Below are 19,268 nucleotides of genomic sequence, written 5' to 3' on the forward strand. Positions count from 1 at the left end.
TGAGGGAAGCCATTTCAGATAAGGTGGCCAGGGAAGGTCTTTTTCACGGAAACAACATCTGGGCAGGAGCCTTGAAGGATGAAAATAAGCAAATCTGCAAGATTTGGGGAAGAGAAATCCAAGCAGAGGAACAAACAAAAGGCTCAGAGTGGGAAAAGGGCTTGGTATACAGAAAGAGCTGGAGGAATGGAAAGGAGCTGCAGTGTGACTGGGACGTACTGAGCATAGGAGAAGAATGAATGAAACAAGGTGGAAGAGGCAGGCAGGAGACAGTCCTGTAAGCCCCAGGGTAAGCAGTTTGGGTTTAGCAGGAAAGTTAACATGGCCTGTTTATATTTTAAAAGATCATCTGGCTGCTTGGTGAAGAATGGACTGCAGGGGAGAAAAATGGAAGCAGGGAAGAGACCAGCTAAGATGCTGTAGTTCAGGCAAAGACAACAGTGGTTTAGAACAGTGAAGGTAGAAGGTACTGGCAGAAGTAAACATATTCTACATATATGTGGATGTATATGTAGATACATATGTATCTCAAATTATACATACATATACATTTGGATGTATATGTACAATTTGTAGAACCTGTTAGTAAATTAATGTCAGGAGTAATCAAGAATGAATTTTGGTTTTTGTTTAGGTGGGTGGTAGTGTGAATTTATAGAGATGGGTAAGACTGGGGGAGGAACACATTTGGGTGTCTATGTGGCAGGTCTGGGGGGAATCAAGACCACTGTTTCAGAGACACTAATTTTGAGATGTCCATTAGGCATCCCAACAGATATTAAGTTGGCAGCTGGATTCAGGAGTCTTATGCTCAGAGGAGAGATCTGGGTTCTTAGCTCTCTTTGACAGTTGACCTCTCCCTCCTTGCAACTCCCTTGCCTCTTTCGCTTTTATCATACGAGCCTCTTCCGGTCTTTGTCCTATCTCCAGCTCCTCTTCTTTCTCCCTTCACTTGAAGTTGATATTCCCTAGGGTTCCATTCTTGACCTCTTTTTCTAACCTACACTGTCTCTGGGCTGCTCATCCAAGTAAAGAATTTCCAAATATTCTTATATGCTCTAATACAGTATGTACGGTGATCCCCAAATCTGTAACTTCAGCGCAGATTTCTCCCCTGAGCAACAGATCTACTTATTCAACTGCCTACAGGTCATTGCTGCCTGTTTGACCCACAAATCCCTCAGACTTAATCATGTCCAAAACTAATTAATTATGATTCTTCCCTGCCTCTATAAATGGTAACACTACCCATTTAGCTGGCCAGGGCCAAAATCTTAGATTAGGATTAAATATTCTTTTCCCCAGTAAAACAGAGCTTAGTGTGCCTGGAGTATCCCTACACAAGATGAAAAAAGAATATAAGATCATGGACTCGTCAGCTAGGAGCCCCAAACACTGGTTCAATACTGTGCCATATCTTCTGTTTGCCCCTCCAGAGCCACTCTTCACCCTTCCCCACCCTGCTTTCTGCCATGAAGCCTGACACATCAAATAGATCCTGTGGCCAATAGGGAGTCCCAGCAGAAGGTTGGAGGGAGAGGAGAATGAGGTCAAGATACTATTCCTCCGGCTCTCTTCCATCAAACTCCCATTTATTCTTTAAGTTCTTGGTACAAAATGCCTTTATTTCTGAAATGGTAGAGAGGGTGGATTTGGGATGGGTTGGGGAAATCAAAGGCAGTAAGATATCAGAAGTAAAAAGACCATTGAAGAGACTTTTGTAATAGTACATATTGAAACGTAATAAGGGCCATTAGGGATACACTTTCTCTGAGGGGTAGCCTCAATGTTTTTATCTTTCTGTTCCCAATGTCTAACCCTGCTCCTCACTGTAGAAAATATACTCAGCACATATTATTTAAATAAAATAAGAACTATGAAATGACCAAAGATAAGGAGTCCAAGGTTTACCTTGTATCCATTGTCTTCTTTGCGGTTGTGAGATGCAGTAATCATCACACCTGCAACTGCTTTGAGCTCCTGGACTGCATATGGCTAAAAAAACAATAGCAATAAATATTTGTTTCTTAGCTACTCATACATTTGACATAAGAATAACTTTGATTAAATAACTGGAAAAGACATTAAGATATAAATAGCCTAAAACCTCAATAATCAACTCCAGGTTCCTTGGGTGGGATATAACTAAAGCCACCTAAATATTAGGTCATCAATAACCACCTAACTGTTAGACTGAATGGTTTTGTTCCCCCTCTAGTCTCATTTAACTTAGTCCTATAATTATTTTGTTCATTTAACAAATATTTAACAAACACCTATTATATGCCAGATACTCCACAAGACTCTGGAGATATGAGAGGGGAATATAATCATAAAATATTAGACCTGGAAGTAAATTTAAGAAATCATCTAATGTATCATATTTTACACACTGTATACTGTTTATCCAACATTATATAATCATAAGGGAGAATATATAAGAGAAGAACTTAGGTCTCTTGCCTTCCAATTTGAAGATCTTTACATATACTCTGTGGCCTCTATAGCATATAAAGGTCAATTTACCATCTCTCCCAAAGTTAATTCCCAGGTTGAATTTCCCTTTTTCTTTGCAGCTATCATTTATTTGCCTAAGATGTTCCCCATATTCCTTCTACCATCACATCTAACTTCTCTCCTCCTGGCCATGGGCGGGTGGACACGTGACCCTGATCTGACTAGAGTAACCTATTCCCTTGATGATTTAACTCAGAGACTGGCTCACAACCCAAGCCTGGTCAGAGTCTTTCTCTAAGATGTCTCTGCTATAGGTAGTCAAGGAAGATTGCCTTTTGACTCAAAGACATGGTGATAAAATAACTTCCCTAGCAGCTAGAGCAAATCTACCTGCAATAAGACAGGAAGGCCAACACATAGTTACAGCTGGAAATGGTAACCCAGTGGCAGACTCCTACATAAATGTTCTACATTTCTGGGCCCTCCCTGGTTTCTGTCATTCGTTAGAGCTAATTGTTTAGAAATTCCTTCTATTCTTTGAGCCACTCCGTATATTTCCAATAAATCACTAGTAACAGTTTATAGAGACATTATCTAATGGTCAAACATTTGGTAAAACTTGTCCACAAAATCATGTGAACCTGGCATTTTTATTTTGAGAAGATAAATAAAAACCAGTTCAATTTCTTTAGTGGTTATAGGTCTATTCAGGTTTTCTATTTCTTATCAGTTTTGATGTATTAGTTATTCTAGAAAATTGGCCAATTCTCCTAAGTTTCACATTTATTTGCACTGTTATTCAGAATATTGTGATTTTCTTAATAGCTATGTATTTATTATTCACTCTTTTACTTTCTTTGTCTTTTTTTTCTTCAGCACCCTTGCCAAAAGGCTTTGTCTATTTTATTAATTGTCTCTTCAGAGAGCCAACTCTTGCTTTTGTTGATACAATCTTTTCTTTATTTTCTATTTAATTGATTTTTCCTCATATCTTTATTACTTTTATTTTATTTGGATTTATTCTGTTTTGGTTCTAACATAGTAAGTTAAAGTCTTAGCTCGTTATTCTAAAAATTTTTTTCCTAATATATTCATTAAGACTATAAATTTCCCCTTAAGTAGGGCTTTAGCTATATCCCATAGTTTTTGCTATTTATTGTTTTCATTGTTGCTCAGTTTTAAATACAGACAGTCCTTGCTTTGCAAAGTTCCAGTATACATGAATTTCTGATACCATATTTTAGTTAAATGATACCAGTCTCCCAACAACATGCTCAAATTTTAGTTACCATGCTATACTGTGAGTAACTGCATCAAGTACAAACCTGGCTGCTAGCTCTTCAGTCTGAAATAACTATGTATATAAGAGATCCATCATGATTAATAACCAATCATGTCATCAAGTCTGTCAGTGATTGGTCACTGTGCATCTGTCAGCTCTCTCACAGACAGCAAAGCATGTAGCTGTGTTGCCTCATCTCCCAGTGATATACCCATGTGACAATTTTGCAAAAATGGACAACTGAAAGAAGGAACTGGCCAACAAAGATGAAAGTGCAGCAAAGAAACAAAAGTGATAACAGTGGAAGTGACATTTAAATCGACCATAAATGGAGTTATAGAAGAAATAACCGGGAACGTTGACACTGCTGTCATTCAAGAGACTCTAGATGTGCAACCAGGTGAGCTTAGTGAAGGTGAATGTATGGATATAAATGAAGGATGTGGTTGTGATGAAAGGGATGAAGCTGTCCCAGAGGGAGTGATACTGGTCAAAAAAGGAATTCTCAGAGACATTTTATGATACTGAAAGTACAAATGATAGGGAATTCCCTGACGGTCCAGTGGTTAGGACTCCACGCTTTCACTACCGAGGACCTGGGTTCAATCCCTGGTTGGGGAGCTAAGATACCACAAGCCGCACAGCACAGCCAAAAAAAGAAAGAAAGAAAGTAAGTACAAAAGATAAAACGTGGGAAGCTGATCCAGACTTAGAAAGAAGTGTGATAATTCAGCAAGGCATAGAGAAGATGCTTACTCATATTGTTGAGTCATATGACAAGAAGCAAGCACTGGTCACAGTCCTGATACATTGTATTACAAAGAAATAAAACACTAAAGTGTTTTACCACTTCTAATGTTTTAAATTACAGAGTAGCAAATAAATATTAGTTTATTACTTTTTTCTTTTCTCTGTACATTTTTAATCAAGACAAAAGGTATATTTAAGGTTTTGACAAAAAAATTTTAAAGGTCACAGAACAATCGTAATTTCCCCCATTGATAACTAACATTGCTTTGCATGGTTTTAGCTTACACAGTTATCTTTACAGTCCTGCACTACCATGCAAAGCAAGGATGGCTATAGTTTCTAATCTTCATTATATCTTCCTTAATCCATAAATTACTTACGAATGTGTTTTTAAAATTCCAAACATATGGGGATTTGTGGGTTTCTTTATTTTAAATCTTATTGCATTGGGGTCCAGGGCTATGGCTTAATAAGCAATTATCTTGTATTTGTGAGATTTCCTTTGTGACCCTATTTGGTAAGAATGAGTATCCTACCATCACTGAATACAGGGTTTACACACAGACACACACACATACACGATTAAGCACGCTAATTGTGTGTTTAAATCTATCTGTAATAATTTTTGCAGGCCTGATAAATCAGTTTCTGAAAGAAGAGTATTAAAATATCCCGCCATGACTGTGGATTTGTCATCTTGTTATAGATCAAATTCTTAGGTGGTTCGACACATGCTTGTTGAATGAAAATAAATTCAGCACAAAATTGGTTTTCTTTAGGTCCTTCGTATCACTTAATACAGAGCTATATGCATGACAAAGATTTAAATCCTGCTTGATTTAAGAAATCTTTTCAAGAGCAATCTTTTCTGTACAATCAGTGATACAACACACTTACTACAAAAGGCGTAGGAACATATCTTGAAAAAAGGTACACAGGAACATCTTTGGCCAGCAAGACTGCAGCAGTGAGTTTAGCAAGCCTAAAAAAAAGAGATTTCACTTGGTCCTTAGCTTTACATACTTTTTGAAAACCAACCTCCCATAAAATAAATGCATTATAATTATTCTGAATATACAGTAGCATAATACAACCGATTCTTATAATCACTAGTTATTTAAGATTCACGCTCCAACTTTAAAATGTTAAATGAGATTTTTTTGAAAAGGGGTAACAAGGAACAGAATTGACATTTAAATTTCTTCCTTTTTTCTCATTCATCTTCTGATGGCTCTTTTAATAAGAAATAAAACACGCAAAAGGCAAAAAACATGGAAGAAAGTGAAACCAGAGACTTTGATAAACACAATATGCCTATTTACCCCGTGAAGAAAAAGTATCACTATATCATGATTATCTATGTGTGAAAATACCCTAAAACTAATCAAATAGGACTATAATGAGAGAATGCAAGTTACATAATCCTCCTACCCAGTGCCTCTGCCAAAATATTAAAATCATCACAGAGTCTATGTCATTCTAAACACTAACTCTAAACATTTAGAAATTTACCCCTTTCTGTAAAAACCAAAGGTTACCTTTGAAATGCTTCTATTTCACCTCTAAAATAAACATTAGCATGTGATCACATTTTTTTTGGACAGCTTCCTGTTTCAGAAATCCTACAACTGGGCATAACATTTTTTTCAAGGTTTTATTCCAATCCAGCTTAATCTCTGAAACAATTAACACTGTACCTCTGGCTGCTGCAGCTGCTGGTTACTTGACCCCGGGTGTCGTACCCCACGACAAAACCTCTTTGCTTGAAGTTTGAGAAACATCTCTCAAGGTATTTGTACATCCCCTGAAGCAGATAAACACAGAAAATTAGTTCCTGACTAATGCCTGCATTTTCTACGACTTAAGGGCTATTCTTTTTATGTGTGGTGTGCAGCTTATTGGCTCTCAGGGAGCTGGCTTCCTCCTTTTGCCCATGGTTACCAATGTGAGAACAATGTTCAGTCCTCGAATGTGAGATGATAAACACCTACTTCCTGGAGTTTCAGACACGTTTAATACCACAGAAATATCAATTAAGTAACTTAAATCCAATACGATACATAAAACATTAGGGGAAAAAAAGATGGGACATGAGAGTCAGAATGCTAAAAAAAAAAAAAAAAAACTTGTTAGAAGAGCCAAAAGAAATTGTTTCTTGCCTTAAGGCTCTAGAGAACAAAATTTTGACCATGTTAGGCCTTGCTAAATCATAAGATTGAAGCTAACCAGAAGATTTGATCTAATTTATGACACAAATATTTAAAAGCAGCAACATAAACCTTCATTAGAACTTTCTTAAGGTGGCTGATCCCATTCTTTAGTTTTAAAATCTCACAGAAAGAAAATCTCATAAACGAGGAAAATCTGCAGTCAAGGGTGACGAAAAAAATGAAATGAAGTACTTAATATTGAAAATATCACAATAATAAGCCAAAACACCATTTAACTATTTTATGAATGATTTGCTAACTCTAATAAACACTTCCGTCCGTAAAAATAACACTTCATATTGCTACAGTCCTTTTAAAACTACTTCCTCGGATGTTGCCACATTTAATCCTCACAACAACCCCCAAAAGAAAGAAATGAAGATACCAGTTCTATTTTTGTCTCTGTCCTTCAACATTTCTTCCAAAAAAGAGGAAACAAAATAAGATTGAAGCTCCATTTAATGACTTACCCAAAGCCATTCATTCAACCAAAACTATGTTATACTGATTTATTGAAGACCTACTATGTGGCAGGGACTGCTAAGTAACTATGTGGCAGCACCAGAGGAGACCCCAGTGACTTCTGGACCCTTCTTTCATGGTTCTTTCAAGTATAATTATTCTTCCTAACCTACTCCCTACGCGTGTGTGTGTGCCCAAGCATGCATGCAATATAGCCCAAATTGACTAGTTTCACCAACTTATTTATTTCTAATGATGATACTGTCCTAAAACCTCACAGAATCTCATTCTCTGGTGTAAAAATCCATCTTCTCGTATCCATACATAGGTTCTGAAAAAAACTAGGGTTTAAGAATTAGATTCCATCTGGCTTTTCCACTTCAAATAATGGAATCTCAACTCCTGTAAAAATTTGCACTTCTGTAGAAATTGATTTTCAAACACCTCCTCCACTCCTTTTTCTGAAGTCAAGGAATCTTCAGTTAAAATGAAAGCTTATAAGGAAACCCTACATACAAAAAAGATCGAACTGAAGCGTTTCTGGACAAAGAAAAGGGGATGGGGGCAGGAGGAGGCAAGTATCCTACCTATTCAGTCATCTTGTCATCCTTTGTTCCTGATCCTCTGCATTAGCCCCTGGATTTAGAGAATTCCCTCAGAATAAGGGTAAAGGTGATTTACTGTTTGGCAGTATCAATTAGAATTATATCTACTGAGCAATTCTCTAGTTCAGAACTATTTTTAGTATATGCTAAATGCATTTTGGCCTCAAAAGTGGAGCTCCTTGAAACACTAAGGATGATTCACTGGAAAGAAAAGTAATGTTTCTAGAATAAGTTGCATAAAAATGGGGAGAAATAAAACAAATTGTATCATATCAACACTGTCTTAACTCTCAAAATATATGGAAAACCATGTTAAAAGGAAATATTTTCAACTAAATTTTCCAAATACTCTGGTTAATCTTTACCAATGGCCATATGCCAAAATGAGCAATCACCTTCTTTCTATCTAAATTTGTTTCTTTGTATTAAATGGAAATGTCAACATCCATTTCCTGGTTTCAAATGCAAAGTAACATTGTCAAGAAGTTGACAATGGCAACCAAAATAACTCAATAAGAAAGTCAGTCTGTGACTCTAAAGATACATAAATGACCTCTAAGATCAGTCTTGTGCAAGACCAAAGGTCAGAATTTATTCTACATTTTTTATTTACAAGAGAGTATCTTGCTGGATATAAAGCTTTTTTTGTTTTTGTTCTTTTTTTTTTTTTTTTAAGAAAAGAAACTAATTTATAAAGCAAAAAATAGAGTGATAAAAGTACACATATTATAATTTATAATACTTACCTGTGTTGATTGTATTACTGTAAGATCATTAATATAGCAAAATCCTGCCCCCATAGCAGAACGAAGTCCTGCAGTCCCGAAAGTCATTCGGCAACAAAGTCTATCTCGCAGCTCCTTGTTCATCCCATTCCTTAACAGATTTTCAATTTGCTCTTTTGTTTTGGGATTCTATAAAAAAGATGTATTAAAACTTAATCAGGATCACAAGTGGAGTCCTAATATGAAGCCCTTCTGAGGAAGCAATAAGTATTATTCATACATAACAAGGTTCTACGTTGACGACTACAAATTCCACAGTGCTACTTATTAATATTAGTATGTATAATAAAAAAACACCTGCCATTTATTGAGTCCCCAAAGAGGCCAGACCCTATTGAGTGTGATTTACATATCTCTAATTGTCATATTTTTAAAATAATATATTCAAGAATTTTTTTTAACAAATTGACAAGAGCTATGGATCCAAAATAAACCTCTTAGTCAAAAATGATATCAATTAAAGTCTATGTTAAGTTTTAAAAGAAATATGGAAGCTATTAGATAAATGTCATCAAAACATGCCTACTAAATACTTCCTAAACATCTGTAATTCAAAATGGCCAGATAAGCCTTACTGCTCTTTAAAGTCACAGAAAACCGTTCAATTTATCTACAGCAATAGTTGACCATGAAAAGGTCTTAAGTGTTAAATGTGGACTTGGTTAAGAGTGAGAATGAAAATTCAGTCCAAATTTGGCTTGTGAAGCAAGACATGCCAACATCTTTATTTTAGGGTTCGTATTTCATTAGCACATACTTCAACTTATTTTCATAAAGCTCAGGGTGCCTATAACTGAAAACAGTGCTTCACAAATGAGTAACAAGTTTTGAATAGAAATGCAATTACAATGAGAATAAAACTTAAATGGAATTTTCCAGTATTTTCTTTTTTAGGAGAAAGAGTCAAATAATAAGAAAATAAGGTAAAGCATAACTTCTCTCTTCCATACCATATGTAATATGGATTTAGTCCATACTAACTGCATAGATTGTCTACATCTACAGTCCATATAATGACAATGAATATTCAGAATGATAAACCAAGGCACTTGAAAGACGCTAAATATTAGAGTATATTTGTACTTGTAAAGAAATAAAATCATATTAATATATAATTTAAACAAAAAAGTATTCTGGGGATAGTGGAAACTAAAGTAACCAGAGGACATGCCACAAACTAATGAGAAGCCATGGAAATTTTGATCAACTGAAATTGTAATCTGCTTAAACTAGATGGATGTTAAAAAAAATGTGTATATATACATACACACACACACACACACACACACACACACACACACAGAGAGAGAGAGAGAGCGCACCTTGACTCAAGGAGTCTATTTAAGACTAACAAATATAGAGCCTACATTAAAATATGAATAGCTATTAAGAGAAAAATCTAAACAATAAGATTATCTGGGCTACTATATATTATTCCAATGTCTAAGATATTGCCAGATTTGATACAGAGGTCAGAAACTTGAAGAGAGTTAACATTTAAAAATAGGTTATAAGAAAGACAAAAATTGAAAAGACTGAAAAACTTCAGTACTATAGAGGGTACAAGGCAGTGTCATACAGTTAGTTACATTGAAATTGGGAGTCTTTTCAGAGTGATTTTTCAGCAATTATCAATATTTAAACTGCATATGCCTTTTGGCCCATAGATTTCTCTGTCCACAGTAATACCTTCACATGAACAAGATTCATTCATACAAGAATATTCACTGCAGTATCTTACTGGTAGTAGTACTATTACCATCGTATTGAGATTAAGAGATTAAGAGATAAGAGATTAAGATTTAGAGAAGGAGCCTTGTAACACTGAGCTAATATTGGAGGTCTAGACAGGATTTGAATCCAGGTTGGTCTGGCTCTAAAGCCTATACCATCTCACTATAAACAAAATAATTATGTAGGGCAGGTTAATAATGCTTCTAATAATAATTTAACTCCAGCTACAAAGTAAAAAAGATTCCTTTTTATTACAGCTATATAAATATAAAAATGATCCACCAGACATGAACGCTATTAGGTTACTGAGTATACTTCCTAATATTTATTGCACAGCTATTAGAGTAGGGCCTAAAAATTCTATTTTCTGTTATACATCACAACCAGTTCTAACCTAATTCCTGGTTCTGAAAAAGCCTGTAAATTGGAGAAAAATAAAAATGGGTAAAGAATCAAGATGCATTAGAAATAAGCAAATCTTTATGGTAAAAAGAGCTAAGTGACTAGGTGACAGTCACTTGAAATCTCCTTTAAAGTCAGATTTCTCTACTATTTCATAGCTAGACATTAAATTAGATGTTGATGTTCCAAACATTTTAAAATGTAATTAAAAGTCTATCTATGTAGCCATGATTATCATATATTTTCCATTTGGATGATGAAATTACATTTGTATTTTGCTGTTAAAATCTTCAAATAACCATGATTTTTATAAACTATAATATATGAAGATTCTCAAGAATTACAATATTATTTTAAAAATACTATTTCCGGGCTTCCCCGGTGGTGCAGTGGTTAAGAATCTGCCTGCCAATGCAGGGGACACAGGTTCAAGCCCTGGTCTGGGAAGATCCCACATACCGCAGAGCAACTAAACCCATGCGCCACAGCTACTGAGCCTGAGCTCTAGAGCCCATGAGCCATAACTACGGAGCCCACGTGCCACAACTACTGAAGTATGTGCGCCTAGAGCCCGTGCTCCGCAATAAGAGAAGCCACCACAATGAGAAACCCGTGCACTGCAATGAAGAGCAGCCCCTGCTCGCCACAACTAGAAAAAGCCTGCACGCAGCAACAAAGACCCAACACAGCCAAAACTAACTAAATAAATAAATTTATTTAAAAAAAATACTATTTCCACAAGGAACTAAGATATATTAAACGAAAAGGAAGGAAAAGCAGAAGAGTATATAAGGTGTTTAAATTTGTATAAAAAGATGTATATGTATACTTATGTATAATTCTAGAAATACTCCATGCAAATATAAGACACTACAAATAGTGATTATCTATGATGGGAAAATCAGGGGAAAATGCTGAGGTAGAAAGGATTATTTTTATTGTACAGTCTTGGTTCTGATGGGCTATTTTATGTACGTATTACTTATTTTATGGTAAAAATTATATAGATATCCATGGGGGCTGAGAAAAACTACTACTTGTGTATCTACATGAATACTTTTTACCTCACAAACTACTCTCTTTTTCCTATGCACAGAAAGCTATTAAGAAGATCTGAATCTATAAAACATATATTGGCGCTTTCTCAAATACAAATTATTGTTTTCTTTCTAAGTGTACACTCTTATTTACAATTCACTCATTACTTGAGAATAGGAGAAGCCCTATCAGCAAAAAAAGAAAATTGTTCAACTGTTAAAAAAAAAAAAAGCACCTCTAAAATTAAAATGTAAGTCAGTAGGAAAGTTGATTTACATACTTCTTAGAAATGTACTTATTGACTTACTATATAAAATGAAAATTAATTATTTAGAAAGTAAATGTATCCAATCTGAACTAAATTTGCTCTTAACTAGCATATTTTAGAATCCTAATAATTTTAGTACCCTAAAAAAGTAACCCTGAAGAAAATCCAAAGAGATTTTAGTGACTACTAGCATGTTCTATACTTCATCGGAAATGAAGCTGGTTGTTTAGTATGAATCAGTAAGCTAAAGAATACAGAATTAAAGCCATGCATTATTTTCAAATTTTACCTGTATACCAATTTCCTTTGGTTCTAATCATATGGATTGCTGCAACTTTATACGGCTGAACTGAAGACAAGAAAGTGTCTTCTTACATAATACTGTGTGGAGGTTTGGTTTTTTTTTCCATATTGTAGGTCCATAAGGCCCAAATTCAAAGAAAACATGAAAGAACTGATTTACAAAAAAGGCAACACTTTAAATATATAGAAGTGCCTCTTCTAACAAACTTAACTTCTTAAAGACTTTCATAACTGTGAAGAAAGCTCACATCAGCCTCAAATCACGCCAACTCTGCCTGCCATGAAATGAAAGTATTAGCGTTTACTTATGAAGGCTCGTTTTGGACTCACCCAAGCTTTTCTGAACCTCTTCTGTTAATAATTAGGGGACTTCTGTATTATTTATGCATAACAAATATAAATGTGTATAAAAGTATATAAAAAAGTACGTAATCGTCATTAAATAAAACAAATCAAGTTTGCCAATGAGGAATTCACCTGTAAATCTTCTTTCCTACTACTTTTATAAACCTAGTATTTTTATAATTCTTATACAGTTGAATCTCTATTAATATTCTACTACTAAACCTAACAGCTTAAAAGCAATCTAAAACATGAATCTCATTGTTTAGAAGATTAGGACAGATCTAAAAGAACATAACATATATTAACAATTCCAAATCTTAATACTGTTAAACATCTAAAGAGGAGACAACATATAAAATTGATTTTTTAGTAACTCAAATATATCTAAAATTATAAATCTGTAACACTTTTAAATGCTTCTGACAAAGATGGGTGTCTAAACAATAAATATCAGTTTTATATTAACTACAGAGAAAAAAATTTAAGTTTATTTCTAGACAGCAGTTAAAATAGGAAACTGCAATCTGAAAATCTGAAGGGTGAATGCAACTGACATTTACTTCTGAGGGTCAGCCAGCTTGGAGATCCAAGTCTAGAGTCCTGAAGCAGAACATGTTTTCCAAACCAGATGCTTCCTGAGTCCAAAATACACTCTCTTAAAACCAATAATTTTTTTCCTTTTCAAAGGATTTTGGTGTAATTCTAAATTTAATTTCTCCATCTTTAAAAAAATTGTAGAAATTAGCATAAGCTAAATTGGCTTAGATAAAACACTTGAATGACTATACTTGTCATATAAAGTGAGATTTACTTAATAATAATTGGTTTAATAAAAGTTGAATAATAATCACTGAGTGAATATAAAAATCATATCCAGGAAATAAAGATGCTAACTACTCCAAAAGTAGAAAATAAGCTTTAAAATAAAATACATTGAGGGCAGAGAGCAGAAGCAAGAAGAACTACGATCCTGCAGCCTGTGGAACAAAAACCACATTCACAGAAAGATAGACAAGATAAAAAGGCAGAGGGCTATGTACCAGATGAAGGAACAAGATAAAACCCCAGAAAAACAACTAAATGAACTGGAGATAGGCAACCTTCCAGAAGAAGAATTCAGAATAATGATAGTGAAGATAATCCAGGACCTCGGAAAAACAAGGGAGGCAAAGATCAAGAAGATGCAAGAAATGTTTAACAAAGACCTAGAAGAATTAAAGAACAAACAAACAGAGATGAACAATACAATAACTGAAATGAAAACTATACTAGAAGGAATCAATAGCAGAATAACTGAGGCAGAAGAATGGATAAGTGACCTGGAAGACAGAATGGTGGAATTCACTGCTGCGGAACAGAATAAAGAAAAAGAATGAAAAGAAATGAAGACAGCCTAAGAGACCTCTGGGACAACATTAAACACAACAACATTTGCATTATAGGGGTCCCAGAAGGAGAAGAGAGAGAGAAAGGACCCGAGACAATATTTGAAGAGGTTATAGTCGAAAACTTCCCTAACATGGGAAAGGAAACAGCCACCCAAGTCCAGGAAGCACAGAGAGTCCCATACAGGATAAACCCAAGGAGAAACACACTGAGACACAAAGTAATTAAATTGGAAAAAATTAAAGACAAAGAAAAATTATTGAAAGCAGCAAGGGAAAAACGACAAATAACATACAAGGGAACTCCCATAAGGTTAACAGCTGATTTCTCAGCAGAAACTCTACAAGCCAGAAGGGAGTGGCATGACATAAAGTGATGAAAGGGAAGAACCTACAACCAAGATTACTCTACCTGGCAAGGATCTCATTCAGATTCGATGGAGAAATCAAAAGCTTTACAGACAAGCAAAAGCTAAGAGAATTCAGCACCACCAAACGAGCTTTACAACAAATGCTAAAGGAACTTCTCTAAGTGGGAAACACAAGAGAAGAAAAGGACATACAAAAACAAAACAATTAAGAAAATGGTCATAGGAACATACGTATTGATAATTACCTTAAATGTGAATGGATTAAATGCTCCAACCAAAAGACACAGGCTCACTGAATGGATACAAAAACAAGACCCATCTATATGCTGTCTACAAGAGACCCACTTCAGACCTAGGGACACATACAGACTGAAAGTGAGGGGATGGAAAAAGATATTCCATGCAAATGGAAATCAAAGGAAAGCTGGAGTAGCAATACTCATATCAGATAAAATAGACTTTAAAATAAAGAATGTTATAAGAGACACGGGAGGACACTACATAATGATCAAGGGATCAATCCAAGAAGATATAACAATTATAAATACATATGCACCCAACATAGGAGCACCTCAATATATAAGGCAACTGCTAACAGCTATAAAAGAGGAAATCGACAGTAACACAATAATAGTGGGGGACTTTAACACCTCACTTACACCAATGGACAGATCATCCAAACAGAAAATTAATAAGGAAACACAAACTTTAAATGATACAATAGGCCAGATAGATTTAATTGATATTTATAGGACATTCCATCCAACAACAGCAGATTACACTTTCTCCTCAAGTGCACACGGAACATTCTCCAGGATAGATCACATCTTGGGTCCCAAATCAAGCCTCAGTAAACTTAAGAAAACTGAAATCATATCAAGCATCTTTTCTGACCACAACGCTATGAGATTAGAAATCAATTACAGGGAACAAAACGTAAAAAATACAAACACATGGAGGCCAAACAATGTGTTACTAAATAACCAAGAGATCACTGAAGAAGTCAAAGAGGAAATCAAAAAATACCTAGAGACAAATGACAATGAAAACACGATGATCCAAAACCTATGGGATGCAGCAAAAGCAGTTCTAAGAGGGAACTTTACAGCAATACAAGCCTACCTCAAGAAACAAGAAAAATCTCAACTAAACAATCTAAGCTTACACCTAAAGGAACTAGAGAAAGAAGAACAAACAAAACCCAAAGTTAGCAGAAGGAAAGAAATCATAAAGAGCAGAGCAGAAATAAATGAAATAGAAACAAAGAAAACAATAGCAAAGATCAATAAAACTAAAAGCTGGTTCTTTGAGAAGATAAACAAAATTGATAAACCATTAGCCAGACTCATCAAGAAAAAGAGGGAGAGGACTCAAATCAATAAAATTAGAAATGAAAAAGGAGAAGTTACCACAGACACCGCAGAAATACAAAGCATCCTAAGAGACTACTACAAGCAACTCTATGCCAATAAAATGGACAACCTGGAAGAAATGGCAAATTCTTAGAAAGGTATAATGTTCCAAGACTGAACCAGGAAGAAATAGAAAATATGAACAGACCATTCACAAATAATGAAATTGAAACTGTGATTTAAAATCTTCCAACAAGCAAAAGTCCAGGACAAGATGGCTTCACAGGTGAGTTCTATCAAACATTTAGAGAAGAGCTAACACCCATCCTTCTCAAACTCTTCCAAAAAATTGCAGAGGAAGGAACACTCCCAAACTCATTCTATGAGGCCACAATCACCCTGATACCAAAACCAGACAAAAAGACTACAAAAATAGAAAATTACAGACCAATATCTGTGATGAATATAGATGCAAAAATCCTGAACAAAATACTAGCAAACAGAATCCAGCAACACATTAAAAGGATCATACACCATGATCAAGTGGGATTTATCCCAGGGATGCAAGGGTTCTTCAATATAAGCAAATCAATCAATGTGATACACCATATTACCACGTTGAAGAATAAAAACCATATGATCATCTCAATAGATGCAGAAAAAGCTTTTGACAAAATTCAACACCTATTTAGGATAAAAACTCTCCAGAAAGTGGGCATAGAGGGAACCTACCTCAACATAATAAAGGCCATATACGACAAACCCATAGCAAACATCATTCTCAATGATGAAAAACTGAAAGCATTTCCTCTAAGATCAGGAACAAGACAAGGATGTCTACTCTCACCACTATTATTCAACATAGTTTTGGAAGTCCTAGCCATGGCAATCAGAGAAGAAAAAGAAATAAAAGGAATACAAATTGGAAAAGAAGAAGTAAAACTGTCACTGTTTGCAGATGACATGATACTATACACAGAGAACCCTAAAGATGCCAGCAGAAAACTACTAGAGCTAATCAATGAATTTGGTAAAGTTGCAGGATACAAAATTAATGCACAGAAATCTCTTGCATTCCTATACACTAGTGATGAAAAATCTGAACGAGAAATTAAGGAAACACTCCCATTTACCATTGCAACAAAAAGAATAAAATACTTAGGAATAAACCTACCTAGGGAGACAAAAGACCTGTATGCAGAAAACTATAAGACACTGATGAAAGAAATTAAAGATGATACAAACAGATGGAGAGATACACCATGTTCTTGGATTGGAAGAATCAATACTGTGAAAATAACTATACTACCCAAAGTAATCTACAGATTCAGTGCAATCCCTATCAAATTACCAAAAGCATTTTTTACGGAACTAGAACAAAAAATCTTAAAATTTGTATGGCGACACAAAAGACCCCAAATAGCCAAAGCAGTCTTGAGGGAAAAAAGCAGAGCTGGAGGAATCAGACTCCCTGACTTCAACCTATACTACAAAGCTACAGTCATCAAGACAGTATGGTACTGGAACAAAAACAGAAATACAGATCAACGGAACAAGATAGAAAGCCCAGAGATAAACCCACACAGCTATAGTCAATTAATCTATGACAAAGGAGGCAAGGATATACAATGGAGAAAAGACAGTCTCTTCAATAAGTGGTGCTGGGAAAACTGGACAGCTACATGTAAAAGAATGAAATTACAACACTCCCTAACACCATAAACAAAAATAAACTCAAAATGGATTAGAGAGCTTCCCTGGTGGCGCAGTGGTTAAGAGTCTGCCTGCCGATGCAGAGGACGCAGGTTCGTGCCCCGGTCCGGGAAGATCCCACATGCCGCAGAGCGGCTGGGCCCATGAGCCATGGCCGCTGAGCCTGCAAGTCCGGAGGCCTGTGCTCCGCAGCGGGAGAGGCCACAATAGTGAGAGGCCCGCATACCGCAAAAAAAAAAAAAAAAAAGGATTAATGTAACACCGGACACTATAAAACTCTTATAGGAAAACATAGGAAGAACACTCTTTGACATAAATCACAGCAAGATCTTTTTTGATCCACCGCCTAGAGTAATGGAAATAAAAACAAAAATAAACAAATGGGACCTAATGAAACTTCAAAGCTTTTGCAAAGCAAAGGAAACTACAAACAAGACGAAAAGACAACCCTCAGAGTGGGAGAAAATATTTGCAGATGAATCAGCGGACAAAGGATTAATGTCCAAAGTATATAAACAGCTCATGCAGCTCAATATTAAAAAAACAAACAACCCAATCCAAAAATGGGAAGAAGACCTAAATAGACATTTCTCCAAAGAAGACATACGGGTGGCCAGGAAGCACATGAAAAGCTGCTCAACATCACTAATTATTAGAGAAATGCAAATCAAAACTACAATGAGGTATCATCTCACACCAGTTAGAATGGGCATCATCAGAAAATCTACAAACAACAAATGCTGGAGAGGGTGTGGAGAAAAGGGAACCCTCTTGCACTGTTGGTAGGAATGTAAATTGATACAGCCACTATGGAGAACAGTATGGAGGTTCCTTAGAAAACTAAAAATAGAATTACCATATGATCCAGCAATCCCACTACTGGGCATATACCCAGAGAAAACCATAATTCAAAAATACACATGCACCCCAGTGTTCATTGCAGTACTATTTACAATAGCCAGGTCATGGAATCAACCTAAATGCCCATCGACAGACAAATGGATAAAGAAGATGTGGTACATATATACAATGGAATATTACTCATCCATAAAAAGGAACGAAATTGGGTCATTTGTAGAGACGTCGATGAATCTAGAGATTGTCATACAGAGTGAAGTAAATCAGAAAGAGAAAAACAAATATCGTATATTAACACATATATGTGGAACCTAGAAAAATGGTACAGATGAACCAATTTGTAGGGCAGAAATTGAGACACAGTTGTAGAGAACAAACATATGGACACCAAGGGGGGAAAGCGGTGGGGTAGGGGGTGGGGTGGGGTGGTGAATTGGGAGATTTGGATTGACATGTATACACTGATGTGTATAAAATGGATAACTAATAAGACCTGCTGTATAAAAAATAAATAAAATTCAAAAATTCAAAAAAATAAAATATACTGTTATCATTTAAGTATAATATTGATTATGCCAATATTAGTGTGAAACATAAAAAGATTAATCATTTTATTTTAAAACTTAAGATTACATAAAGTCTTTTTTTTAACTTACAGATTTTTTTCTAACAAAGCACAGTCTACTGAGTCTACTATGTTCAACTCTTCTTCTTGGGCACACAGCTAGAATATTTTTTCCAGCCTCCCTTAGAGCTAGATGAGATCATGCGCCAGAGTTCTGGTCAATGGATCTGAGTAGAAGAGATGTGTGGCATTCCAGGCCTAGCCCATTAAACACTCCATTACCCCCACAATCCTCTCTTTCCCCATCTACCCATGAAAGAGAGAGGGCTCCAAGGACTTCCAGGAGTATGTAGCATCAAGATGGAACAAATGATTCACAGAGC

General features: G+C 35.5%; 1 protein-coding gene across 1 annotated transcript in view; it reads right to left on the reverse strand.

The window, feature by feature from the left end:
- PGM2L1 (phosphoglucomutase 2 like 1) overlaps window positions 1–19,268 on the reverse strand; it is a 70,955-nt gene that overhangs the window by 21,420 nt on the left and 30,267 nt on the right. The window contains exons 2-5 of the mRNA XM_030836104.2: window positions 8,513–8,680; window positions 6,187–6,293; window positions 5,387–5,471; window positions 1,912–1,995 (exon numbers count right to left, since the gene is read on the reverse strand). Coding sequence (XP_030691964.1) covers window positions 1,912–1,995; window positions 5,387–5,471; window positions 6,187–6,293; window positions 8,513–8,680 — 444 coding nt within the window. The remainder of the gene's footprint in view (window positions 1–1,911; window positions 1,996–5,386; window positions 5,472–6,186; window positions 6,294–8,512; window positions 8,681–19,268) is intronic.

The sequence above is a fragment of the Globicephala melas genome, chromosome 8 (assembly GCF_963455315.2).
Source record: "Globicephala melas chromosome 8, mGloMel1.2, whole genome shotgun sequence".
NCBI classification, from domain to species: Eukaryota; Metazoa; Chordata; class Mammalia; order Artiodactyla; family Delphinidae; genus Globicephala; species Globicephala melas.